Source organism: Engystomops pustulosus, chromosome 1, assembly GCF_040894005.1.
Source record: "Engystomops pustulosus chromosome 1, aEngPut4.maternal, whole genome shotgun sequence".
NCBI lineage: Eukaryota > Metazoa > Chordata > Amphibia > Anura > Leptodactylidae > Engystomops > Engystomops pustulosus.
In genome coordinates, this window is record NC_092411.1 from 32804151 (window position 1) to 32831394 (window position 27244).

Below are 27244 nucleotides of genomic sequence, written 5' to 3' on the forward strand. Positions count from 1 at the left end.
TGATGTGTAATTTTCTGCTTTATTTGTGCAAATAAGAAGCCAAATAAGTAGAAGGAAACCGTATAATCTGTGCCACCGAGATGAAACTCCAGTACAGGGGAGTATACCCAGATGTAGGACATGGCTATAGGGAGAGTATAAGCCGTCTCACCAAAACAAAGTTTGGGTTGAGCAGCACCATTTCTCTTTCCTAGGTGATCGGAAAGATGATGAGAATGTTATATTACTAACAACTGATCCGTAGGAACAGGCAAATCGAAGGCAAATCACAAGACGAATAAACTTGTCACAAAACATCCTGTGATATGCGGATAACACTAAGAATCACACCAGGAATTTAAAATACTAACAAAATATGATTTGCAGGATTCAACTTGAAGTCGTAAGATGCACATCCTCCACTATGTAATGAATTCTGTGCCAAGACGCGATGAAACATGAGCAAATCCATTACCAGAATTTCTCTCTCCAAGGACTTTGTCCACCGCTAATAGTCCATAGCAACCCATAGACGCGCTGCAGGCATGAATTCCACCTTTCATTAAAGCTCTGCCAGATTCTGTAGCGTAGCACAATTCTTCTTCATTCGCAAAAGATACATAAAACTGAAGATAGAATGCAGGTGAAGTTGATATCCGTCCTACATATCATGAACCGCATTATACCGTGTGGCGTGTAACCATGCTCTGCTGTAGTTACATGTGGGTGACAATGGAGCATATACTGGAGTAATGCAGTCTGGCGGGAGCACAGCCACTCCAGCCTTTCCCATTAACGTGTGCAGTGGGTGGTTAGTATCCAGTTGTCTGCCTGTCCAGCTGAAAAATTAAAAATAAAGTTAAAGGGTTTTTCCAGAATTCCTGGTAAACGGAAAAAGTACTTACCCTGCTCCAGCTCCCTGTTGCTGTGTTACCTCGGTTATTTTAGTTTTCAGGCTTGTGCCTGCCAGAAGTCATAGGTCATAGTATCCACTTTGGTCAATGAATGGCCTCCTTGGACCATAGGACATCACTTCCTGCATTGTCCCAGGTCCACTTATTGGCCCCATGAACCCCCTCCTCTCCCCTGAGAACAGGGAGAAAAACCAGAAGCATCAAAGCCCCACAGGAGCTGGATCAGGGCAAGAACATTTTATTTTTATTTTTCTCTCCTGGCCGGCAACTATGAACTTTCCAGAATTCCTAGAAAGGGAAACCGTAAAAAAAAATCTTCCCTTCAAAAAAGGCTAGTTCCGTATGATGAAATTTACCATAGAGTCTAATTTATATTTATGTGACATAAGAAAACAAAAGAAATTTATTTAGAGGAAAAAGTGGGGATGGGGGTCACCATGTTGCCCTATATGGAATAGGGTGCTGACCATGCTTGAGCTGCACTTCCAGATGCTTCCACAGGCTAAAAATCTGCATCCTTTCTCTATTCCTTATGGGAACTTCTGGAAACTTTAGGTCCCACATTATCTCAACCCCCTGATGTCTCTGTGGTTGGCCCTAGGGCAGAACAGCACATCAATGAAAGTGCAGGGTACATACCTGTTGAGTGTCATGAATGTTCCTCAGTGGTTCCACTAAAAGATCTGCTCCGGACCTGATTCCGCAATTGTTGGATAAGCTCAGGATTTTGCTGCTGGATCTGTTGTGCAAATTGTTGTCCGCTGCAAAACAAAATATATTTGAAGTAAATACAACTTTTTCTAGAACTTTTTCCGTACAAAGTCCAGATTTATTGCTTTCCCAAGTTAAAATCATTGATGAAGTGAGGTTTCCGTCGGTAACACCGACCTTGATCAGTCGCTTTGCTGTGGATTATGCCAAAGTGTTTAAAGGAAATCTACATCAAAATCAAGCAGGGAAATTAATCAAAGAAGCAGGCACAGTGACTGTGGTAATCTTATATTTGTTATCCATGGCCTCACTCCTTCTAAAATGAACTTTTCAAATTATGCTAATGAGACAGAAGCGCTCAGGGGGGTTCTTATCATAGCCCCTCCGTGCTGAAGCTTCACTGGCTGTTAGAGTGTCTCCCTCATCCCCTTGCTCCCACGCAACTTCCCCTCTCGCTCTTCTTGATGTAACCTCAAACAGTGGAAGGGGGGAAGTGTTCCTGCACAGTTAGCATAATTTTAAAAGTTGATTTTAGAAGGAAGGAGGTCATTGATAACAAATAAAATACTATACTACAGTCCCGGTGCCTGGATCTATGAGTAAGTGTTCCGGTTTATCATGTTTGATTTTGATGGATAGATTTCCTTTAAGATGGGAAGAAATACTTACGCTTGAATGAGACTGGATAGATCTGTAAGGCCGCCGACGCCTGCAGCTGGCCCCCCACCAGCATTAGACATCATACCAGACATACTGGAATGAAGAACATAATCATTTTAGTTACTATAATGTTCTGCTACAATACAACGCAGACTATGATTGTCGCTGCTACAGATCTAGATGCTATGTGATACTATGTGGCTTGCGCTATGGCGGAAGATTAGGACAATTCATATTAAGATTTCTCTAATTCAGTTCTATACAGCCTAATATCTTGCTAACTACATCTACCGTTTCTCAGTTTTGAGGGTCTGTATCTATGGCCCTTTTAATCTCACACATTCAGTTTTATAGTGAAAGAAAACAAACTATAGGTAACAACTCACAGCTGTTGTACTTGTGGATCCTGCATTAAGCCGGCTGCCTGGGAGATGTAAGGAATAAAAGGCACAGTCACTGATCAGAGTCATTACAGTGGAAGTTTCTTTAACTGCAACTCTTTGCATTGGATTCTGGTACAGTTGAATATTTTACTGTAGCCCCCACCTTTACTGAACAATCAATGCTGTTAATTTGTATAATTAGGCTCCTTAATGCCAGATGGGAGGCCCTGGGCTGAGGCAAACAACCAGACAATGCCCACTTGGCACTTATTAAAGGACGCAAATAGTCAGATTAAGCCAAAAACGCATGAGTTTTTTGAAAACGCATCCGTTTTTGACCAGTTTTAATTAAGATAAATGGTAAAACATGTCAAAAACGGATGCGTTTAATGGACTGCTTAAAACGGACCAAAAACTGGTTCAAAACGCCATGTGAGGCTTCACCCTCAGGCTACACTCAGACGACCGTTGTGGGACATATACACGGCCTCTGTATATATTCCATAGGCCAGCAATGGGTGCAAGGCGTGGTACGGAAGGGTACGGTGCTGCACATGTGCGCCACTGTACCGTTCTGTACCCGAGAAAATATAGAACATGTTCTATCTTTTCCCTTATTACGGCGCCATGCGCCATATATTTCTGTGAAGGGGGCGGGGGAAGCAGCTCTCACCCTCTCCTCCTGAGTCGACGTGTGCCCGCCATGCCGTAACGTTCGTCTGAATGTAGCCTTAGTAGAAGTTTATCGCTATTCTCGACATTTTCTTTACTATCAGGCAGGTTTACATAGATTCACCCTGTATACACTCATTTGGTGCCTGGTGTCAATTACCACAAGATCCTCTGTCCTTATACATTCACTTATTTTTTATAATTGAAACTTTTTCTATTTTTCATTGTCTTGAATTTAACATGGAAATTTCCCAGAAACTGCATTCAATGAGGAAGAGTAGAAATAAGTTACAGGCCATAAAATGGGTTAGCTGAGCCATCAATATTTCGGCCCAAAATTGTTAGACTCTCATGGTTCAGGCAAACCGAACTTGTATCCCTCTAGTATTTATGGTGGAATAAGCTTAGTTCACTTAAATCTCTAGAATGTCAGTTTTTTCTGCCATAATACAGATTCTTGTAATTACTACTATTAGTAGTGAATTGATACAGTCTGTGACAACAAGCCCCTGCATCAGGTGGTCATGGATGGACCTGGAAATGCAGAGCGGTAGGAGCCATATAGTTCTATATATATTAGGATATTGGACCCACTAAATAAAGTAAGGAAGTGTCTCACCATGCTGACAAACGCCGGGTTATTCATCAGACTGGCCATGTCAAATCCCCATCCTGCACTTGTCTGCAAATTAAAAAACAATGTAAATCTATGCAGAGAAGCACAATGTATGGTCTTCCCAAAAGATAACGAAGATTATGATGTACTGCAGAAAAGGTCCGAATGTAAAATGGATAAGAGAGTGAAAGAAGTAATTTCCAGCCCAATCACTTTCATTTATTAGTAAAACCCAATATACTGTATCCCAAATATATTAATATATTACATGTCAATAAGTAACAATTTGCAAGTATTGGCATAACATTATTGTTTGACCTTTGAATATAAATCTGGGAACATTTATCTTACAGCGGCTCTCACTGAGGTGCAGCGTACAGGCATATGTTAGGCCCTGATCAAAGATCACAATTACAACTATTGGTTCTGGCTGACGAGAAGTGCCGCCAAGCACGAGACCTGCTGCCACAAATCAGTGGGCCCTGATGATGTCACATGTTATAAGACACCACTGATCAGCCGCAGTAGGTCCTGCAACTGGGTCAGCCAGGACCAAAAGTTTGGGTAAGCAGGTGGCAGTAGCAACTCCCATGGGGTTTACCAGAATTATTAGAAAACTACCTGTCCCCTTCTGAGTAAAATCTTTACAGTTTTTATGTACAACTAGCTGTAGATCCCGACGTTGCCCAGGATAGTAAAAAACTGCTCTTAACTATAACAAAATAGAATTGGTTAACAAAAAATATTTTATATCTATGTATCTATCTCTCCTTGCCTGTCTCTCACTCACTCTCCCTGCCTTTCCCATACTCTCCATGACTGTTGCTTTGTCTGTCACTGACTCAATTTCCCTACCTGTCTCTCACTCACTTTCCCTGCCCCTCTCACTCATTCACACTGCCTGTCTCCCTGTCACTCACTCATTCTCCCCACCTGTCACTCACTCACTCTCCCTGCCTGTCTCTCTGTCACTCACTCACTCTCCCTGCCTGCCTCTCTGTCTCTATCCCTATCCATATTCCCTCATACATGAGCTGTCTTATGCTCATTGCCTATACTAACCAATCAAAGCTCAGTGCTCATATTGATGACCTCTGCTCCATCCTATCTTTGGATGCTGCTAAAGCATTTGAAAGGGTGGAATGCAGTTTCCTATGGAAAGTTATGACCAAGTTTGATATGGGTAATAAGTTTATCTGTTTAGTGAAAAGCATGTATGATAGCCCTATGTCAAGAATTAAAATATAAGATATTTTGTCGGAATCGTTTCCATTATCTAGTGGGACACGCCAAGGCTGTTGATGCCACTATGTCCACAAGTTCTGGAGTTTTTTACAAATAATAGTCTACTGTTATGCACTGATCAGTTTACATATTTAGGTTCTGTTGTAACAGGAAGCTTAAGGAATTTCTAGTTTGTCCTATTTGGATTGATGAAGATTTTTTCAAGTTGGTAAAGACGATTTTGAATGATCTACTACTGGGGAGAAAAATGGTTAGAATAAAGATGGCTTATCTATAGAAGGTTTGGGCTTACCGTTTTTTTAAGGGATATTACTTGGCAGTTCAATTTGGTAATTTGGCTAAATGGGAAATGAATCCAACATTATCCAATCCAGTACAATCTAGTAATGTTTTTGAGTTATTGGAATCTTCCATATTGCTAGACGAACCATTTTCCAAATGGGAAATGTGTAAATCGTTGGCTAAATCCTGGTTAACAGTTAAAGCAATATTAATAGTGCAAGGATTTCTAGAGGAAATGTTGTTTTGGTTTAATGACAACCTGCCTGACATGAAACTGATACCGAGAGAGGGTCCTAGATGAAGAAAGGGGTCAAATATTTATCACAGGTGGTGCTGGAGGATAAAGTAGTTGCGTTTGAGATTTTAAATGGGAAATACAGGTTACTGAGAGGTGATTTTTTTAGGTGTATGCAGTTATCACATGCACTTAAAAGGGGTAAAAACTTGATTAAATTAAAAAAAAAGAAAAGAAATGAGTGTATAGAGTTAATCAACACAGTTACAAGCACTAAAGGAATTGTGCCGAAAGTGTACAAATATATTGTGAAAGATAATTCTAAAAAATGTTCTCATTACTCTAAAGGTAAATGGGAAACGGAAATTGGAAGATTTGATAGTAAGGAATGGGGAAAGTTTATGGGAATATTAAGGGCGGTTCACTTAACTGGAATTATAGGGTTGGACACTTTAATATGGTATATAGAATTATTTACACATAATGAAAGTTAGGGGGGGGGGGGTTAGGGTGTTATAAATGTAACATGATAGAGGCACATTTTCTACACGTTGCATGGGAATGTTTGATGATGGGAAATTTTTGGAGGGAAGTATTTGGACACGCGTTAGGTATTGACTGTACTCCATCAGTGAAAATTGCCGTTTTTGGTCTAGTGGAGAAGGGTAGGGTAACTAAAAACCAAAAACTTTTAATAATGAGAGTTATGAACCTTGCATTAGTATGTGTGGCACGCAAGACCCACATACTAAAGTATATAATAGGTTATACAATAGTATAATCTATCCCTGAGAGTGGCTCAGTATGAAAAATGCATTACAGACCAGGCAGATATCTAAATGGGACAATATTAGGTCCAATTGGCATTAGGCTATTAGTTTTTTGTGGGTTTTTTTTCCCTCTCTGCTGGGAGGGAAGTGGGGTTGGAGATAGGGTAAAATGATTACATGTTTTTTAGTAATACAATTTTAAGAATCATAGAAAATAGTGTTGATATCTGTGATAATGTTGTAATATATAATCTTTTATTGCAATGTGTGCATGGATGGCATGCTTTAAGAAGGAAGCCAACCCTATATATTTGGCTGATTATGTTGCAACATTAGACTTATTCTACAGTATATTGTCATTTTATTTCGGCTTTTTTCTTGACCTTAGACAGAAATTTAGGTCTGATTTTGACCTTTTCCTGCAAAGCTTCTTAACTTAAACCCTGCAGGAAGCACCCCAAGAAACCTGTATAGATGAGAGATTAATGTGGCCAGTATAGCAAAGCAGTGTTTTTCGCATTATGCCCTCTCCACAGAAAAAAAAAAAATGACCTGTGGCAAAATAGCAACCATCATCATTTTGAATAGAAATAAAGTCTATGACATTCCCCGAGTCACAGAGAGCGGCTGTGCTAAATTTGGTGATTGTAAACACAACAGTGCAGATCACTTTAGCGGACATACATACATACACTCAGCTTTATATATTATATACAGGTAGTCCCTGGGTTATGTACAGGATAGGTTCCCGAGGTTTGTTCTTAAGTTGAATTTGTATGTAAGTTGTTACTGTATATTTTATAATTGTAACCCCAGAATTTTTTAGGTCTCTGTGACAATTGGATTTTAAAAATGTTGGGTTGTCATGAGAACCAGGATTAACAATAAAGCTTCATTACAGACACCTGTGATAACTGTTATAGCTGTTTATTGAAGCCTAAGAAGATGACTTACTGGACTGGGTACTTGTCTGACTTTTTGTTCTGATATCTTTAGATACGACTTGTAGGACTCATTCTCAGGATCAAGATCCAAGGCCTTCTGGAAACTGCCGATCGCCTCTTTATACTTGCTCATTGCAGCCAGGGCTCGACTATGGGGACAACAAGGATAGAAGTAGATCATATAAGTCAAACTGTATACTAAATATTAGGGCTAGTTTTCCAGCTTTCCCATTCTGGTTCTTACAATAATGCTGGATTATGTAAAGTGGAGATGATGATATGTCTACTCCACAAGGCTAGAAATGAATTCAGTCTAATTGTCTGTCAACCTGATCTGTTTGAGCAATAAGAAGTTGCATTGTCTGACTATAAAGCATTGTGCCGCAATTCACTAAGATCGTGCGTCCGACATCCTGCATGTGTCGCTTCCCCGCCGGAGTTCACTTTCTTCTTCCTGGTGCATATTAGTGCATTGCCTTGCGACAGAATTTGAATCTTAAATTCCGCTCTCAGACCAAATCAGTCGGATCGTCCAAAGGCATGCCCCCCCGATTTCTGTCGCATGAAATCCAGTGGAGCTGCGCCAAAATCCAACAAAGTGTGACACAATGCCAGCGCAAACCCCAGTTAAATACCTTATATACTCGAGTATAAGCCTAGTTTTTCAGCACAAAATTTGTGCTCAAAAACCCTAACTCGGCTTATACTCGAGTCAACTAAAAAAATAAAGACAAAACTCACCTTTCTGACGTCACCCGTAGGTCTGAGACAGTCTGAGACAGAAGAGGACCTATGGGGGACGTCGGAAAGATGAGTACAGTGTTATTTTTTTTCCTACTACAGGGGCTGGGCAGGCTGTATGCTACAGGGGCTGGCAGACTATATACTGGGAGGCTGTAACCAATGCATTTCCCACCCTCGGCTTATACTCAAGTCAATAGGTTTTCTCAGTTTTTGTGTTGAAATTAGGGGTCTCGGCTTATACTCGGGTCGGCTTATACTCGAGTATATACGGTACCTGTCAAAGCTGCACAAATGCCGAAAACAGCAAACAGTCTCTGTGATGGGTCAACCTATCCAGAAGTGTGTACCAATGGGATCCCTATGTGGATATAGGTGTTATTGCACTCAGGGACAGTTTTAGACATAGTGGGGCCCGGGCAAAACTTAAAGTGGGGCCCCAAAATAACAGTCACAGTCAGTAAGAGGCTCATTTAGCCCTGCACAATGATAACACTTTGTAGTTACACACAGTAGTAGGTAAGTATCTATGATATTAGGCTGCAGGAGAATGTTATAGGAGATGGACAGTTGATAGGGAGATGGATGATAGAATAGAAATATGAAAGATGATAGAGATTTATAGTTAGAGCTTCCACTGTGTGCCCCAAATGACATTATTCTTTGTGTCAGTACGATCTTGGGGATATCACATTTGTATAGGTTTTATAACGTTTTCATACATTTACAAAAATTAAGACCTCCTGTACATTTGTTGCGACTTTTGATGACTTTTTCAAAGCTTCCATCTTGAGGACTGTATGGACTTTTGATCACTTTTTATAGAATTTTTCCGATTTTTCAAAATGGCAAAAAAGAGGCATTTTCGAAGGTAGGTGCTATTTTCTGTTAGGGGTTAAACCCTGGAGATGACCGTTATTATATTTTGATAGATCAGACATTTTGGGATATGGCAATACCTGCTTATTTAGGGAAAGGGGAGGCGATTAGAATGTTTATGTGAGTTTTATAATTTTTTTTAACTTTTTATAATTTTTTTTACCCCCTAGGGTACTTTAACCCTAGGTTGTCTGATCGATCCTACCATTAACTGCCATACTATAGTATGGCAGTATATGGGGATATTCCACATCATCTATTACTACTGTATGTGCAAATCACACAATGTAATTAAAGGTGTGAATGGAGACGAGGCTGTATGCTCTTTCAGTCTATATCCTGAGTGTTTACCACCCCTTATTGTGTTTTTCCGTTTGCTTGTCTTGCTACGTATCTGCACAGTAGCCTAGGGAGGGATTGTCTTAGTGGTTGGCCCATATCATTAAGCTACACAAAGGCAAGTAGGCAGGGCTGTTGATGGGCTAAAGTGTATTGCTCACTCTCCTTTCTGAGTCTTGAGTCCCATTACTCACATCCTAAATATGGTTAATGGCATTATATAGAATCTCTTACCCCATTCTCCCATAGGCCTTGCTGTACTTGGCATCAATAGATATGGCTTTCTCACAGTCTGTGATTGCATCATGGTGACGGCCTAACTGACTGTGTGCAGCAGCTCTGAAAACAGAATTGGTAAATTTAGTATGAAGATACTGAAACAACGTAATATGAAATGAGCTGTCTCTATGACAGAATTCTTTAAACCATAAAAGTTGACATCAGAATATCATTAATAATTGGAACCGAGACAGAGGCACAATTTTGTACTTTGGTAAACTTCGACTACCTACTCAAAAAACGGATGATAAGTTGCAAAAACCTTTCATGCCTACAGAGCTCTGCCTCTGTTCTCTGTGTTAGTTCTGGTATAAGTACCTGATCCCATGTTGGCCATGTACTGATCTGATCCTCACATCCAATATGGATTACTGATACAAAGGACAGATCAATATTTTTAACCCAGAAATCCCACCAGAATTCTCAATTTTTTAACATCTTTGATTTGAGAAAATTGTCATATCCCCTTGATTACAAATCTCCATATCCTGTGATCCTGCTCTGAATGTATGTTAACTAGGAATAAGTGTAACTAGGCTAAATAAGCATCTATTATTTTTTTCAGAAATTAATAGTATTAATGAAAAAAAACTTCTCTGTCCCATTTTTGTGCTCCTTTCTTCTCCTGCAGTGAACAATGTATCTGAAAAGTTTCTCAGTTCCATACAGAACAGATAGGAAAGGAGGCTAAACACACCTGGAAAATATTTCCCTTGGTGATTCAGCTCCCTGACTATGTAAGAAGTTAAGTCATTAGACACTTTATCAGCTTCTCCTTATCTATCAGCTATCAGTGGGAGTACACCACAGAAAGCTGATTTGTACACACTGCTAAAAGCAGGAAGAAAGGTAGAAAAAACAGCACAAAGAAACAAGTTTCATTAATAAAGTATATGAAGAAGTTTACTATTATCATCTGCACTATTAGTTTATGCAATTTAGGTAAAGACTTAGTTCCACATTAGGACACAGATAATAACGAAAGTGGTAGTTTACATGGATGTTAAAAATAATTTTTTTGTTAAAGAAAGACCTTTCAACAGCACTTCCATTACCAATTAAAATTCTCTGCATCCTTCAATAGTCAATGCCCCACTGATTCCTGCACTTTAGATTTTTTTTTTCTCTCCAGTTGTTACCATTAACACCTCTCCAGTGATGTTACTTTGTGCACCCAATATGCTAATTAAGCACTATATATGCCCAGTGGCCACCCCTGGTGCAGATAGACTTGTACTGCCCATCTGACAGTAGAGAAGCTGAGCATATAGGGGCACATTTATTTACGCGGCCACTGGAGTTCACTGAAAGTGCATTGTCCGACAATAACGCACTGTGCCACGATCCACTACGATTGTGCGCCCGATATCCTGCGTGTGTTGCTTCCCCGCTCTGGTCCCACAGAGCTCACCATCTTCATACTGGTGCATGCAAGTGCATTGCATTGTGCACCAAAATCCTGGCGTAGACACCTGTTAAATACCTGTCCATACCGTGTAATCCCTGAAAAAGGTGCAAAGTCTGACGAAAGTGAGCAGCACAACACTTAGTAAATGAGCCCCATTGTGTCCTGAAACTGATGACTCAGGAAATGAACTGCGGGTGCAGGTAAAAAAATTGTGTTGGAATCATTTGATCGGGCTGCAAAGAGTTGGAGATAATGTAGGGGTCGGATCGCCCAGCCAAAAACAATAGCACCCCTGGATAAAATATAAAACACTACTACCTGTTACAGAAATACACAGCATTGTTTGGATCCAATTCCACAGCTTGTGAGTAACAATCTAACGCAGCCTCGTAGCATTGCTCCTTCATATAATTATTTCCTGGAATTAAAAATAAAAGATTATTTTGAATAAAATCTTGTAGACATTTTTAATTGGTTCTACTCTATAGGTAATGTATTAAGATGGCAGAAACTATGAGGAGATCCTGAGAATGTTCCCAGATATGATTTACTATTAGCAAATCTAGTTCCTTAATAAAATGTTAGTCAGAAGTGTTCTGGGGTGTGTTACCTGAGACCCTCCGTACTTTGGCTTCACAGGCTGTTACATTGTACAGGAGCAGGTCTCCCCTTCCCCTGCTCCCTCAGCACATAGCGAGAAGGGGAAGTGCTCCTGCGCAGTCTAACAGCCTGTGAAGCTGCATGGAGGGGCTTTGGTAATGAACCATCTGGCTCATGAATTTTTAAAAGTAATTCAATTTTTTAAAAAAAGGAGGCCATGGAAAATAAATATAAGAAAATTACTACAGTCACGGTATCTGGATCACAGTGTCCCTGGTTTATCATGATGGATTTTGATGGTACATTTTCTTTAAATATCACCAGATAAGAAAGTTACCTTCATCTTTCAGCTGTTCGGCTTTCTCCATGGCAGCTGGTGCTGATGAAGGGGATTCTGCTGGTGTAATATCATCTTTCTGGAGGGAACAAATCATATACATCATGTCTGATCTGTACGAATATAATATACAGAACTGTCCTGTTACATCTGTGCCTGTGTTATCTTTTGACTGTACCTCTACCTTGTCCTAGTCTGAACACTAGTGTATTCATTATCCTGGCATCTCCTGCAGACTCGGCTTGGTTCGCTACTAGTTAACCTGCTGTAATTGACAGAATCTCTCTCCACTCACATTGCCATTCTGGTGTCAAAGTACTGATCTAATCACCTCTCATAACAAGGCTGTGGATTCTTATAAAATATCTTGTGGATCAGTGCTCTGTGCCTGGCTAGTCTCATAGTAGCTTTGCTCTGCTGTCTATCTCTATTCTGGTATTTTTTTTACCCTTTGTCCGTGTTCTTGACTATCCGTATGCCTAGTGATTTTGTACTGCAACTGGTTGTCTACCTACCAACTATGGTCTGTCTATCTACTCTGTTCCCTGACATTGTATAAACTGCCCTTTATACTATACTAGCTGTAGATTCTGATGCTGCTGGGGATAGGAAATAATTGCTCTCAACTAAAAAAATAAATAAATAAATAAATTTTATATGTCTCTGTCTTTCAGTGACTGTCTCTGACCGTCTCTGTCTTTCAGTGACTGTCTCTGACCGTCTCTGTCTTTCAGTGACTGTCTCTGACCGTCTCTGTCTTTCAGTGACTGCCTCTGCCACCGGCCTAATGCTGGGTTAGCTAAGGTGATATAAGGACTTCAGTAGAGCTACAGTACCCTGAACACTAGGAAGAAGACCATAACCTGCCTTCTGTATTCCCCTCAAGAGGAAGAAAATGTCATTATAAATTTAAAAGGGGCAGATGATATCAAATTCAGTGAAAATTTTGCTTCTAGCATCTGACGGTTAAACTTCTCATCATTTCATATTCCAAAACGAGATGTGACATTTCGAGGTTTCCCTATAAGCTGAGAAGAAGAAAACCTCAGGCAATTGGAGTTTACTTAAGATCAGTAGAATAGTCTGATCAGAGAATATTTCAATGTATGTAAATTCCATATACCAGAAAAATAAAAAAGCAATACAACCTTATAGGGTTACATTTTTTAAATATAAAAGTTATCGTTAAAGTGCCCTTGTGTGTTTGTGTGTTTGCAGCGCTTGCTTAAGACTACCTTGGCAGCTCTTGGACTCCAAACAATGGATCTGTGGTCCTTTATTTGTGTGGTTCATATGTGATCCAAAAAGGATCATATGATTGTGTTAAATAGCATCTGATACACAAAAATATATATTACAGCCACATTTTTACGGACCTACTGTATAGTCACCTATTGATCAGTGAAAATCACATTCATATGCATGGAGGTAATTAAAATTGATGTCATCCGCAAAACACAAAAAAAACGGTACAGCACAATTCTGACGAGTGCACAATGTTGTATCAGGTACAAGATTCTTGCTCAGAGCCCTCCACTCAAATGGGGGGATTTTTGAGAGCTTGTGCGATAGTTTTCTGGAATACAAGTCCTGAAATAGGTGCACCCCCTCAATGTCAAGAGGGCATGAAGGGGAGTGGAGGTGGCATTCCTGAACCGTATAGCCTGCAACAGGCCTGGCCTGAATGGTCACAGGTAATAGCACAATTGTGTGCCAGATGAAGCCTCCTGGTATATCCGGTGCAGAAGAGGGACGGGACTTATGTTATATGATAAATGTCCCACAAAGTTTCTATTGCCTATTGGTCCTTGATATAATTGTTCTGTGCATTATTACGCTTAGTGACATAGAAGGGTTGGTTTCATGCTCTTCACTTATTTTAAATGCTTGACAATACATTTTTGGACAGGTCATCAATGTCCAAACTAGGGGAGTCACACCCATTACCTACACTAATTAACCATTCCTTGGAAACTAGTTGGAAATATTCTCTTCAATGGCCACTACACATAGCATGGAGCCATCTGCTGGATGGTGCGTGCATCCCCAATGTTAATATATCCTTCAATTCATGACCATGACCTTTAGATTGAGGTTGGGGAGGAGGCAGACAAGCTATCGGATCATTACTAACGGCAAAACAGAACATAATAATAATTGTTCTATCAATAAATAATCCAAGTAATATGTAAAATCTGAAACCTGATAGAGACTATATCTGCATGACAGTGGATTTAAACTGGTAACAACTGCGAACCTGTGATGCCTCAAAGGCAAGTATCACATGAGTAAACAATGATCCAGAATGGCAATGTGCAATTTTTGTGCAATTTTTAACACAATCTGTCATCACTCTGATTATTTTTAACAATAAACTGCACCTGAACCTGTCAAGAAAAATGTCAGGACCAAAAATGTAAAACTAAAGCGAGAATTCCCAAAGTTGCGTATCTAAACCATATAAAGCAAATGATCAAATGATTGTAAGTATTAAAAGGGCAAATCTCAATGGACTTGTAATGCTATGGTAACGGATATTTAGCCAATACATTTGGGGTAATTAAAGGGATAACGAGATATGGGCAGGTCTACAGCTCTGTTGTTCATTGATATCGGAGACTTTGTTCTAATTATTTGTGAAACTCAATAACGTAATGGACTTAAAGGGGATGGTCTGACAGTCAGTAAGCTGTATTATAAATAGGGTTGATGGATTGTAAGTAGGATTCAGCATAATGTCACTTTGGATATGAATAGAGTGCAAATCAAAAGCTTGAAAATCAATAAGAAATCTATTAGACAAGATGCGCCAATATGATTTGGCCGCAGTTGGAAATCGGAGGCGTCTCTTTGAGACTTTCTGTCATGGGAAAATCTGGTACAACTAACATTATTTTCTCTACTAAATTCACAAATACCAAAATATGTCAAATTACCTGTAAGTGTGCCTGTGAGAATACTTCCTCCAACGTATAAGGTGCTGCAAGTTGAACATCTTCAGAACGGATTTTGAAGACAGTCTCCAGACACTGGATTGCAACTGAACAAGAAAAACAGATGTAAAACCAAAAGTGGCTTCTTCAGCACTAAGTGATTAGAATTTGTATATGTGAAGAATATAAAGGTGCAGATGTGGGTCAGGTCATCTGGTCTCAGCAGTGAGGTCCAGCCTCTAAGGTTATGGAGGATACAGGCGGTCCCCTACTTAAGGACACCCGACTTACAGACAACTCAGGGCGCTGTCCCACGTTGCGTTTGCAGACGCAGACCAAACCACGCCCACTGGGGCGGTCCGCGGTCCGATCGCATCGGCGATTTCCATAGAAACATAGAGAAACGCCGATGCGATTGGACCGCCGACCGCCCCGGTGGGCGCAGTTTGGTCTGCGTCTGCGTTTGCAAACGCAACGTGTGACAGCGCCCTCATAGTTACAGACGGACCCCTCTGCCCACTGTGACCTCTGGTGAAGCTTTACTATAGTCCCAGGCTGCAATGATCAGCTGTAATGTGTCTATAATGAAGCTTTATTGATAATTCTTGGTCCTATTACAGCAAAAAAATTTGAAACTCCAATTGTCACTGGGGCAAAAAAAAAAATTGTCGGGAACCACAATGATAAAATATACAGTTTCGACTTACATACAAATTCAACTTAAGAACAAACCTACAGTCCCTATCTTGTATGTAACCCGGGGACTGCCTGTAATTTTCACACCTTGGACAAACTAGTGGGAAGCAAATGTTTACGACTAAAAGCCCGAACTGCATAAGGGAGTTATGGTGCATCCTAGACTAGTATTCACAGAATTTCCAGGAGTGAGACAAACACCCACCTAGGTCTCAGGGCGCGTTCACACGTTGCGTTTTGGTCGCGTTTTCATTGCGTTTGAAACGCATATACAACAGCTGATGAGAGGTGATTTGCCTAATTACATTACTGTTTATGTTTGTAAATGCAATGTTAACAAACCGCATGCGTTAACACATTGTTAACACATGCATTATCATTGCGTTTACAATGCATTTTGTAAACGGAAATGTTAACAGTGATGTAATTAGGCAAATCACCCCTCCTCAGCTGTTGTATATGCGTTTCAAACGCAATTAAAACGCAAGTCAAAACGCAACGTGTGAACGCGCCCTCAGGCCTTCCTAGGACCCCAGGATAGGTAAATAAGTGGAACTCCCAATGGAAGAAGGCCATGTTTGGTGTCCAAATGTTGTTGTGGCCCAGCAAGATCTGATGGCACCAGTACCATCACTCTGTGATCTGTGCTGTTCTGACCCTTCCTAGGTTTGGAAAGCTCCATTGATGCGACCCAAGAGGGAGAAACCCTAGCGCCTGCCCAGGGTCAGACAGGGAGTGTCCAATATTGAGGCTTAAAAAACTCAGGAGACATAAGGGGTCTCTTCCACAATTCACCACTCAATGTTAACACATGCGTTTACATTGCATTTATATTGCGTTTTGTAAACGCAAATGTTAAGACTAATGTAATTAGGGAAATCTCCTCTCTAAAAACGGCCCAAAAACGGCCTAAAACGCCACGTGTGTCTTCACCCTTAGGGTGCGTTCACACGTTGTGCTTTGGTCGCGTTTTCATTGCGTTTGAAACGCATATACAACAGCTGATGAGAGGCGATTTGCGTAATTTTTGTAAACGCAATGTTAATGCGTGCGTTAACATAGCGTTTACGATGCGTTTTGTAAACGGAAACGTTAACAGTGATGTAATTAGGCAAATCACCTCTCCTCAGCGGTATATTAGTTTCAAACGCAATGAAAACGCAGGTCAAAACGCAACGTGTGAACGCGCCCTAAGGGTGCGGTCACACGTTCCGCTAGCGTCACGTCCGGGGCTCAGGCCGATCGCAAATGCGTTTCACGGGAAACGAATGCGATTGATGACCCGATCGCATGTGTTTATCTGGAAGCGCATATGCGATCACCCCGAGCCCCGCCCTCTGTGCGCTGAATTTTCAAAAAAGAGGTTACTGTGCATTTTAAACATATAAAGCATGTGAAATACTTCCAATTTACTGAACCAGGTGCAGATTTGCACCTAAGGGCGCTGTCCCACGTTGCGTTGCGCAGACAAAACCGCGCCCACCGAGAACGAGCCACCGGTGTTTTGCATTAATTAAACGCAAAACACCGGCGGCTCGTACCCGATCGCAGGCGTGTCCATAGAAACGCCGATGCGATCGGACCGCGGACCGCCCCGGTGGGCGCGGTTTTGTCTGCATCTGCAAACGCAACGTGGGACAGCTCCCTAAAAAGTTGCCAAAAAAGTGATACATAAGTGAAAAGTCGCATGGAACCTCTGGAAAACAAAAGATACATAAGGTACTGCACAGACCATTTGACTAGCAGAAATAAACATACATGTCCCCCTCTGAGTCTATAGGGTTCAGTGAAAACTCACTGATGTTAAAACGGGTCAAAAACGCATGCATTTTTTAATGGACTGCTTAAAAACGGGTTCAAAGTGCCACGTCTTAGGGTGAAGACACACATGGCGTTTTTGGTCCATTTTTGGGCCGTTTTTACTAAGTGCGTTTTCAGATCGTTAAAAACGCATGCGTTAAAAAACGCATCCGTTTTTTGAAAACGCATGCGTTTTTGTCCGTTTTTCATTGCGCAATTTCGGGAAAACGGACAAAAACGCATGCGTTTAAAAAAAACGGATGCGTTTTTAAAAAACGGATGCGTTTTTTAACGCATGCGTTTTTAACGATCTGAAAACGCACTTAGTAAAAACGGCCCAAAAACGGCCCAAAAACGCCATGTGTGTCTTCACCCGTGAAGACACACGTGGCGTTTTAAGGCCGTTTTTAGTTAGTGCGTTTTCAGATAGTAAAAAATGCATGCGGTTTTTTCCGATCTGAAAATGCTCTACTAAAAACGACCCAAAAACGGCCTAAAAACGCCATGTGTGTCTTCACACTGAGGGCGCGATCACACGTTGCGCTTTGGTTGCGTTTTCATTGCGTTTTAAAACGCATTACAACAGCTGTGATGAGGTGATTTGCCTAACTACATTACTGTTAACGTTTGCGTTTACAAAACGCATGCGTTAACGCATGTGCTAACAATGCATTAACGCATGCGTTGACATAGCGTTAACAAATGTAAATAGTAATGTAATTAGGCAAATCACCCCTCCTCAGCTGTTGTAACGCATTTTAAAACGCAACCAAAGCGCAACGTGTGAACGCGGTTTTGTAGCAGGTGTGGATCCTAAATGGGTGAGACCATATAATGGAGATGCTGCTCCTTCTGTTATTTTTTCTCCATTTCTGGTGGGGACATTAAAAACTGCCCTCTTTGACCAACCCACCCATCCTCTCAGGATTTACATTTAATTTATCTGCTATATATATACATTTCTACAATTATATTTTATTAAGAAAATGTCCATGTGTGAAGATAGTAACAGCTGCAGCTTAATGCTGGAGGAACTATCTTGGCCGGGCAGTAGATGGCGCTGTACTGGTTGTTCCTCAGGTATCTATATACACTCTGGTGTTGTGTTCTCTCTGGTGTTCTCCATCTTGATGATGATGATGCTGGTGTTACATATAACGGTTGCTGCTTGTTGTGTGCTCACACAATTTTTGGCACACACCTAGAGCAGCTGGTCTACAGAGTTATAGTTCACCTTCATGTATGTGGAGACAGTTATATACTTGGTATATACAGTACTTGGTTGTGCGCCAAATCAATAACCCCTCACGCCTTAATCTAACATCCCAGTGTAAATTATAGCACAATTTGTGCGGCAAAAACATTGACCTCGGGCCACAAATGACAAATGCCCCCCAATTTGAATGAAAAGTGTGTGAATGCAGGCTACTATGCTGACATACAGCTCACGTAGATGCAGTATATACATTGCAGTCACGTTGCTTTTACATAAATTTGGTTTAAATCAACGCAATGTTAATGTGAACGCAGCCTAACATTGAATCTGAATTGTTTTTACGTAAACACACTTTAAATATCTTGTTCGCAAGACCAGGGGAAGTTTCTGGCAGGGTGTAGATGGATGGGGTGAGCACTCCTCACCTCTCCCACCTTCATAGTGAGCCGTTGTAGGATTTACTCCTGGGTGTATTCTGGTCCGGGACCAAACTATACTCGGGCTCCATATATTCTGGCCTGGGGGTATACTCTAGTCTAGGCTACATTACACCCCAGCGTACACTATGGCCTAGGCCAAACTATACCCGGGTATAATCTGGGACAGGGTTATTGTGGCCGGCTACACTGGGTCTGTATCTAACAAGTAGCTGGTGGAAGTACTGCTGGCTAACAGGTTTCTGTATCACTGAGCCTTGTGAAAGTGTTTTCTCAGCCTCTCTAGTTCATGGCGGTTGTTGTACCACACCAGAGCTACTACTACTCTGGTAGTAGTCTACTACTTTCTTCCACTTCACTGAATCTGTGTGTCCTGCAAGGTGTCTGTGAAAATGATAATTAGCTAACTTTAAGGCCGTTGCCACACGCACCTGTGTTTGAAAACGCAAATGCAGATAAAGCCGCGCCTAAGGGGCGGGCCGCGGCCCGATCGTATCGTCATTTCTATGGAAACGCCTGCGATTGGGAACAAGACGCCGGTGTTTTGCATTAAATTAACGCAAAACAACGGCGGCTCCTTCCCGATCGCAGGCGTTTCCATAGAAACGCCAATGCGATCGGGCCGCGGCCCGCCCCGGTAGGCACGGCTTTGTCTGTATTTGTGTTTTCAAACGCAGGCAAAGCGGTGCGTGTGGCCTGAGCCTCAGGGGTGGAGAACATCACCGTATAGTTTATATCGTATTACATGATGACTCACAACTCGCCATATGACATTATGTACTGTGAATCTGTCCACGTTATTCAGAGATTGGATCATTATATACGCATATATATACAATCTTGTTCACAGAGATGAATATTTAAATGCACTTATTAGGATCAGTTCAGTAAGTATATAAAAGCATGAGACTACTATTGGGCCAGTTTGTAAACAAAGGAGTGGGTCATTGGTCCAGGGGTCATGGAAAAGGTTTTTTTTTTATGATGGTTCACGTAAAAGACAGGCCTTGGTGTGTTTTACCTAAACCTTAAAATTGTTCTGCTTTTCAGATATTTATTAGACACACTAGCCAGTCAAATTAATCATAAGTGAGTGTGCACAGAAAGATTTTTTAAATCAAATTCAAATAAAAGTACATTTTTTTGACTTTTTTCCTCACCTGGACATCAATTTATAGTTGTTCACTTAAGGGGACAGTATTACTGTATATACAGGCAGTCCCCGGGTTACATACTAGATAGGTTCCATAGCTTTGTTCTTAAGTTGAATTTGTATGTAAGTCGAAACGGTATATTTTATGATTGTAGATGCAGACCAAATTTTTGCCCCAGTGACAATTGGAGTTTCAAAATTTTTCATTACAGGCACCTTACAGCTGATCATTGCAGTCTGGAACTATTGTGAAGCAACTAGAGCAGTGGTTCTCAAACTTTCTAATGCTGTGACCCCGCATTACAGTTCCTCATGTTGCAGGGACCCCAAACCATGCGATTTGCAGTAAAAACGCAATAAAATTGCGGCTCCGATGGTTTCAGGTGACCCCCGTTTTGGTCGTTAGACCCCCACTGGGGTCACGACCCACAGGTTGAGAACCACTGATCTAGAGAGCTTCACCAGAGGTCACAGTGGGCAGAGGGGTCCGTCTGTAAGTAGGGGTCATCTGTAAGTCGGGTGTTCTTAAGTAGGGGACTGTCTGTATTGTTATTTTCTATTTTCCAGGGTATTACATTTTTCAGGTTTCAAACTTATACAAGGTGAATATAAAACATGCATATAAATAGCATTATAAATCCTGTAACAAATGGGGTCACCTTTACTGTAAAAAAAAGTGATAAAGTCAGCAAGTTGCTATTAAAAAGCAAGAGTAAGCATATAGTACTAAATCAATTACATATGTTTCACAAACAGTAAGGTAAACTCATGGTGATGAGAAGCCAGGGGCAAGGATTATGTCAGGGCACACAAGGCAAATGGTTACAGTTTAGCTGCTGCAGAATCTCAGATTTACAGACTTTGCATAATAATTTATGCTGCTGGTGTTGAATCTCCAGGCTGGCAATGATTGCTGCAGAGGATTTCAACTTTTGCAAGGAAAAGGTTTATATTTGGGCCAGCTGCTGGGAAATCGTGGCTGATCGCTTACTGCATAAAATCATTGAACTCAATAAGGTATACAGAAAGAGCACCACCTAGTGGCTTCTGCAGGAAGCCAATATTTGTATAACTTATTTACCGTATGCTGTGTATTGGATTGTAAATGAAGCTGTGGTCAAACATGAAGCTCCATATGAAGCATGTTAATAATAATAATTCCTTTTTTTATATAGCGCACACAGATTATGCAGCACTGTACAAAGGTTACCAACATTTTGCTGCTTACTACAACTTATATAGCCCCTAAATGAAAGGATGTTCTGATAGAGTAAAGCATTGTATAGGTCAGTGGTGGCAAACCTATGGCAAGGGTGCCAGAGGTGGCACTCAGACCCCTTTCTGTGGGCACCCAGCACAGAATTTACCATATAGGACTCTAGGCTTCCTCCTGCAGTCCAAGGCAGCCCAGGGCGCGCCTTGCTCAGTGCTATTTTAAAGTGAGACCTACTTGGCTGCCAAGACTACAGGAGGAGTGAGAAGGTGTGGACAGAGATGGGTTATCTTTGGAGCTCCTGCTTTGGGTCCCCTGATTCTTCCTTTTCAGGGGACCCTGGAGGGAAGCTACAATCCAAATGTCTCCTGCCTTCTATTGTATTGGTGTCCTCTCAACACCAATACGATTGAAACTTGTGATACAGCAAAGATCATTCGGTTACTGCTCAAATTGTCATGTTGGCACTTTGCGACATAAAAGTGGGTTTTGGTTGTAGTTTGGGCACTCTGTATCTAAAAGGTTCACCATCACTGGTATAGGTTGTAATTATATAAGGCAAATGGTTACAGTTTAGCTGCTGCAGAATCTCAGATTTACAGACTTTGCATAATAATTTATGCTGCTGGTGTTGAATCTCCAGGCTGGCAATGATTGCTGCAGAGGATTTCAACTTTTGCAAGGAAAAGGTTTATATTTGGGCCAGCTGCTGGGAAATCGTGGCTGATCGCTTACTGCATAAAATCATTGAACTCAATAAGGTATACAGAAAGAGCACCACCTAGTGGCTTCTGCAGGAAGCCAATATTTGTATAACTTATTTACGGTATGCTGTGTATTGGATTGTAAATGAAGCTGTGGTCAAACATGAAGCTCCATATGAAGCATGTTAATAATAATAATTCCTTTTTTTATATAGCGCACACAGATTATGCAGCACTGTACAAAGGTTACCAACATTTTGCTGCTTACTACAACTTATATAGCCCCTAAATGAAAGGATGTTCTGATAGAGTAAAGCATTGTATAGGTCAGTGGTGGCAAACCTATGGCAAGGGTGCCAGAGATGACACTCAGAGCCCTTTCTGTGGGCACCCAGCACAGAATTTACCATATAGGACTCAAGGCTTCCTCCGCCGCAGAATGTGCAGTACCATGCCCCTATGTACTAAACTCTTACTACAGCCATGGTAATAGTAACTACACTGAAGTGCTGATTAATGTATGAACCTTTTAGGAAATCCATTAACATAAAGGGTTGTACTTAGCATATCCTTCAGCTTTATGACATTTTGCATGCTCTGCTCTGACTCGAGCTATTGACCATGTTAATTATTTACCTTCCAAACTTTCTTGCTCATCTGAGGTGTAAACATCCCGCTGACTCTGCTCTCTCAAGAACTGGATGACGGCGTACACCAGATGCTTGATGGATGACATTTTTGTTCAGTTGACCGGCAATTCCTAAATCTCTATGATGAGCCCAAAAAGTGAGAGAATTCTCAGTATCACACATTACCAGACAATATAAAACCATGCATCAGAGTATTATAAATCAAAAGTTCTTTTTTATGTTTATCTTTCAATAATATTCATAGATCTCAAATTATTCAATGGCAGCTCCATTTTAACAAAATGCAACCTGTGCATTTACTTGGGGCTCCCAGAGATGAGGGTTCCCCTACACAATGTAGAAGATATTCCCGAGTCCTTTAGGACCTGCTCCCATCTCAGGAATGGGTGACCCCTTCCCACAGCTGAGACTAAACAAAAAGTGCACATGCAGCACCAGTTTCTTTTCAACAGTTGAGCGTGTTAAAGATATTACACTGGACTCAGACGCCATCTTACGTATTGTCGGACATTTTAAAGATTCAGCATTATTTCACATAACTTTGTGTACTGATAACTGAAGTTTGGGTGGGTTTCATTCCTCAGCAAGCACACAAAGACTTAGTGCTCGCTAGCACCACCTAGTGGAAGGTATCCAGGTGGACATCTGGACATTTGGTTTATGTGAAGTTTCAGTATTTGCATGTAGCCAATAGTATTAGACTCCTTTGTGTGCTTACATCCAATAGTGTTACATTTCCTGGGTGAGAACACCCAATTATAGTTGCTGCTTTCCTAATTACACGCCTTATGTAAAGTACCTTATGGTTTTCTATAAATGTCAGTCCCACAATAAAGTAGTAGTCTTGTTGCTAACTTCCTGCAAGGACAGGTCTTGTCTTTTCATTCAAGTTAGTCAATTCCAGCGCTGGACACAGACTCATTTAATTTGAAAGTCACCTTACAATGATTAGGGGTTTGAGCTCCAGATATAAATCTATAAGAAGCGCAATTTTTGTAGCTCCCATAGAGTTGCATGCCTGTGCACGCACATGTGAGTATAGATTAATGTCAAAAGGAAGCAACATTGACTGATATGTACTCCGCACAGCTCCAGTGTGAGACTTGCTTTGTCTCTGCAGCTTAAGAAACTGCTTTGTCCTTCTCACATTCTTAAAGAGACGCTCTCAATGCTCGGTTTGGCTACTTACAGTATGTATTTAATGGATTGCTTCATGAAGTCTTATTGGCATAGGACATGACAGTCCCCATACTGCTGGACTTGTGTATTAGTCATTTGAGTGGCCACAATACAAAACTACATTTCATCCACAGTGGCAACTGCATGGGATTTGCTTTTCCAGTGCAGCGATTCACTAAGATCCTGCGGCTGAAATCATGAATGTGTCGATTCGTCGCTCAGGTCCAACAGAGTTCCCCAACTTTTTCTGGTGCATTTTGAACATGAACAGGGCTTGCAACACAATTTAAAAGTTAAATCCCGTTCTCAGTCCGAATCAGTCGGACCGTCCAACATCACGCTGCCTAATTTGTATCACATGGAAACCAGCCTTTATGATGTAATGGGGGGGGGGGGGGGCATTCATTATTTGTATTGTAAGGCCCATTTTTTTGGAACACAAACTGTCTGGTTTATGAGACTTTTTTAACTGTGCAGCAAGGGCATTATAAAGTGTGGAATGGCCGGAAGTGAAGTGAACTAGAGCTTAATTCACTTTCTTTTGGTTGGTCTTATTTTGCACTAAAAATTGCACCATAAAAAACTGCCAGAAGTCCAATAATAAATAACCCCTCATGTTTTTAAATAACTGTAAGAATGTTTTTGTGCATTAACAGTGAGCCACAGGTTCCACTGGTGTCTATGGCTGTATACAGCTATGGCTGTATTTTCACTATTGTGCTTCCTTACAAGTATATATAGTATAGTATAGTATTCAGGCAGTCCCCAGGTTACTTACAAGATAGGTTCTGTAGGTTCGTTCTTAAGTTGAATTTGTATGTAAGTCAATCTTCTTCTAGACTTTTTGAAATAAATTCACCTTTGTAGAAAAAAGGACTGGGTATATTGAAATTCAACATGCCCAATCCTGCTTTCCATCAGTATCATTTATCAGGAGACAGTCGTCCTCACGCTTATACCTATTTGTCAGACTTTGTTTTTGGCTCTATAGTTCTGATGTTTTTTTTTGTCATGAGATGCCATCAGACAGCAGCATTTTCTCTCTTCCATCCAGAATATATTGATGCTTGATCGAGCCAAGTGAACCTGTCGCTATAAAGAGGATATGTCACCTCTCCTGTCTTGTCTGCTTGAGTGATTATTTGTATCTCCCATTTATTCAACAGTAACAGTAAATCTTCATTTCAGTTTTGACATTCTTCTGTTATTCCTCCTAGAAATGTCAATCATGAGTCAATAGCAAATTGGGCATTACCAGTTAGGGTAGCGCCCTAACATCTTATCGGGCGCACAATCTTAGTGAATCGTGGCAGAGTGCATTCTTGTTGGACAATGCCCTATCGGGAACTTTGTCGGACGGATAAGTAAATTGCCCCGTTGTATTCACTTCTATGTTTACTTGATTTTTTTCCTCCATTCAGCCTTTCTTCTCTTCCTCATTCAGTGCATTATGTTGTTAGCGAACAGATTCATAACTGGCTGGATGAAATATACTTCTCTAATGGGAAGAGTGAGAGGACCGAGTCCAAGACTGAGATTAAGTGATGAGAAGAGGACTCTGGAGCTGCATCTGCTCAGTGTTCAGGAGAGGAGTCAATTATGGAATCCTGTTATATAGGCAGCAGAGAAGCCTCCAATGAGTTAATCTATGGTGTATCCGAGCCAGGATCAATCCAGGCTATTTATTTTGGTCCCTGGTGCCTAAATACACTGAATCACCACAAATTGTTGGGCTACTAGTGTCCCAGTACAAACATATACACAATTCTGTTCTGTTGTTCTGTTCAACAGGATAAAAGGCCCCACACAAAAATGCACAGTTCACCTAAATACTAACTAATACTAAACTATTAAAACTAAAATTGGGACCCTAAAATAAAACTATTTTATGAGCAGTCACAGTCAGTAAGAGGCTCCTTTATCCCTGCACAATAATAACACTTTGTAGTTACACACAGTAGTAGGTAAGTATCTGTAATATGGAGCTGTAGGAGAATGATAGGGAGATGGGTGATAGAAGAGAAATATGAAAGATCATATAGATAGAAGATAGATAGATTTATAGATGCAGAAATATAAAGTAGATTACATATAGAGAGCTAGATAAATGATAGATAGAGATAGATAGGTAGGATATAGATAAGTACATAAAATATATAGAGAAATAGATAGAGAAATAGCTATATAGATAAATGGTTAGACAGACAGATATATAGATAGGAAATAGATAAATTATAGGAGATGGATAACTAGACAGACAGATGATAGATATATAGACAGGAGGTAGATGATAAGCATCTTCAGCCGGGCATTCAACCAAAGGGTATTAAAGGAGGAATACATCCTCTGCCCACAATAGTCCACATGCAGGGGGTCTTTCTAGGAAAGGGGGCCCTGGGCAAATGCCCAGTTTGCCGCCCCTAACACCGGGCCCAGATTGGGTTGACAGACTTATAATGCATATAGGTGGCCAGACCCTTATTGCATGAAGGTGGCCGGATACATATAGCTGAACTGAACTGCAGTCCATATACCTCAGAACCTCCTGTACATGAGGCCTGAGGTCCATTATAGCCAAGTAACCTACTCCGACCAGAACAAGTCACTTCAAAATCAGCAACATTACAATATAATTCACTCAAGTTAATTAGTAACAAACCCCATAAGTTATTCAGTGCAAACCTCTCATATGTATAGATGTAGAAGCAGCGTCCCGGCTTTCATGTACTTGACATTCTGCACACAACAACCTTGCAACAACAAAAAAAAAAAAAAGCAGGACAAGGCTTTTCTTATGCAGCGCACAGTCACTTTCTGAAAAAAAAAACCTGAAGCAGGATCCCTGCAAACCAGGAGCATAGCCGACATGTATCCTCCAATAATGACATCATACATCATCACATGCATCCCCAATCATCAGCACCACCACCACTGGGATATGAGGGGAGAAGAGCCTATATGACACCGGGCCCTCATCACCCGCTGATATGTCAGGCACCCTGGAAAGGAATGAGTTAAAAGGACAATATAATGAGGATATCCCTCTAAAAAAATGCTGTCACTGCTTACGAGATCTAGAGTTTTTTTTAACGGTATCATTTTCTAGCTTTGAGGGTATGAACCACACACAGCAGCATGAATAGCAGCAGCAGCCCTTACCATACACCTGCAGCAGCCTGTGGAGTGTGCGGAGCTGACGCTGTCAGAGGGAGGCGTCTCGCTGACAATCACAACCCCTTAGTCACAATAGGTCCAGTGTGAAGACTTCC

The 27244-nt window shown here is 41.0% G+C and overlaps 1 protein-coding gene across 1 annotated transcript; it reads right to left on the bottom strand.

Annotated features, from left to right (window-relative positions):
• On the bottom strand, positions 1 to 27244 carry SGTB (small glutamine rich tetratricopeptide repeat co-chaperone beta). The gene is made up of 12 exons (XM_072137291.1): positions 27135 to 27244; positions 22783 to 22914; positions 14931 to 15034; positions 11995 to 12073; positions 11376 to 11475; positions 9605 to 9709; positions 7422 to 7560; positions 3939 to 4001; positions 2651 to 2688; positions 2274 to 2357; positions 1533 to 1654; positions 1 to 818 (listed from the first exon to the last, which is right to left on the bottom strand). Exons 2-11 carry the CDS (start codon positions 22880 to 22882, stop codon positions 1543 to 1545), a joined length of 924 nt encoding a protein of 307 aa, XP_071993392.1. The 5' UTR covers positions 22883 to 22914; positions 27135 to 27244; the 3' UTR covers positions 1 to 818; positions 1533 to 1542.

Coding starts and splice junctions, on each gene's coding strand:
- SGTB (XM_072137291.1), bottom strand. CDS start 22,882: ATGTCATCCATCAAGCATCTGGTGTACGCCGTCATCCAGTTCTTGAGA. Junction 7,561..9,604: donor AAGGCCTATGGGAGAATGGG/GTAAGAGATTCT, acceptor TTGTCCCCATAG/TCGAGCCCTGGCTGCAATGA. Junction 1,655..2,273: donor CTATCCAGTCTCATTCAAGC/GTAAGTATTTCT, acceptor TTTGTTTTGCAG/CGGACAACAATTTGCACAAC.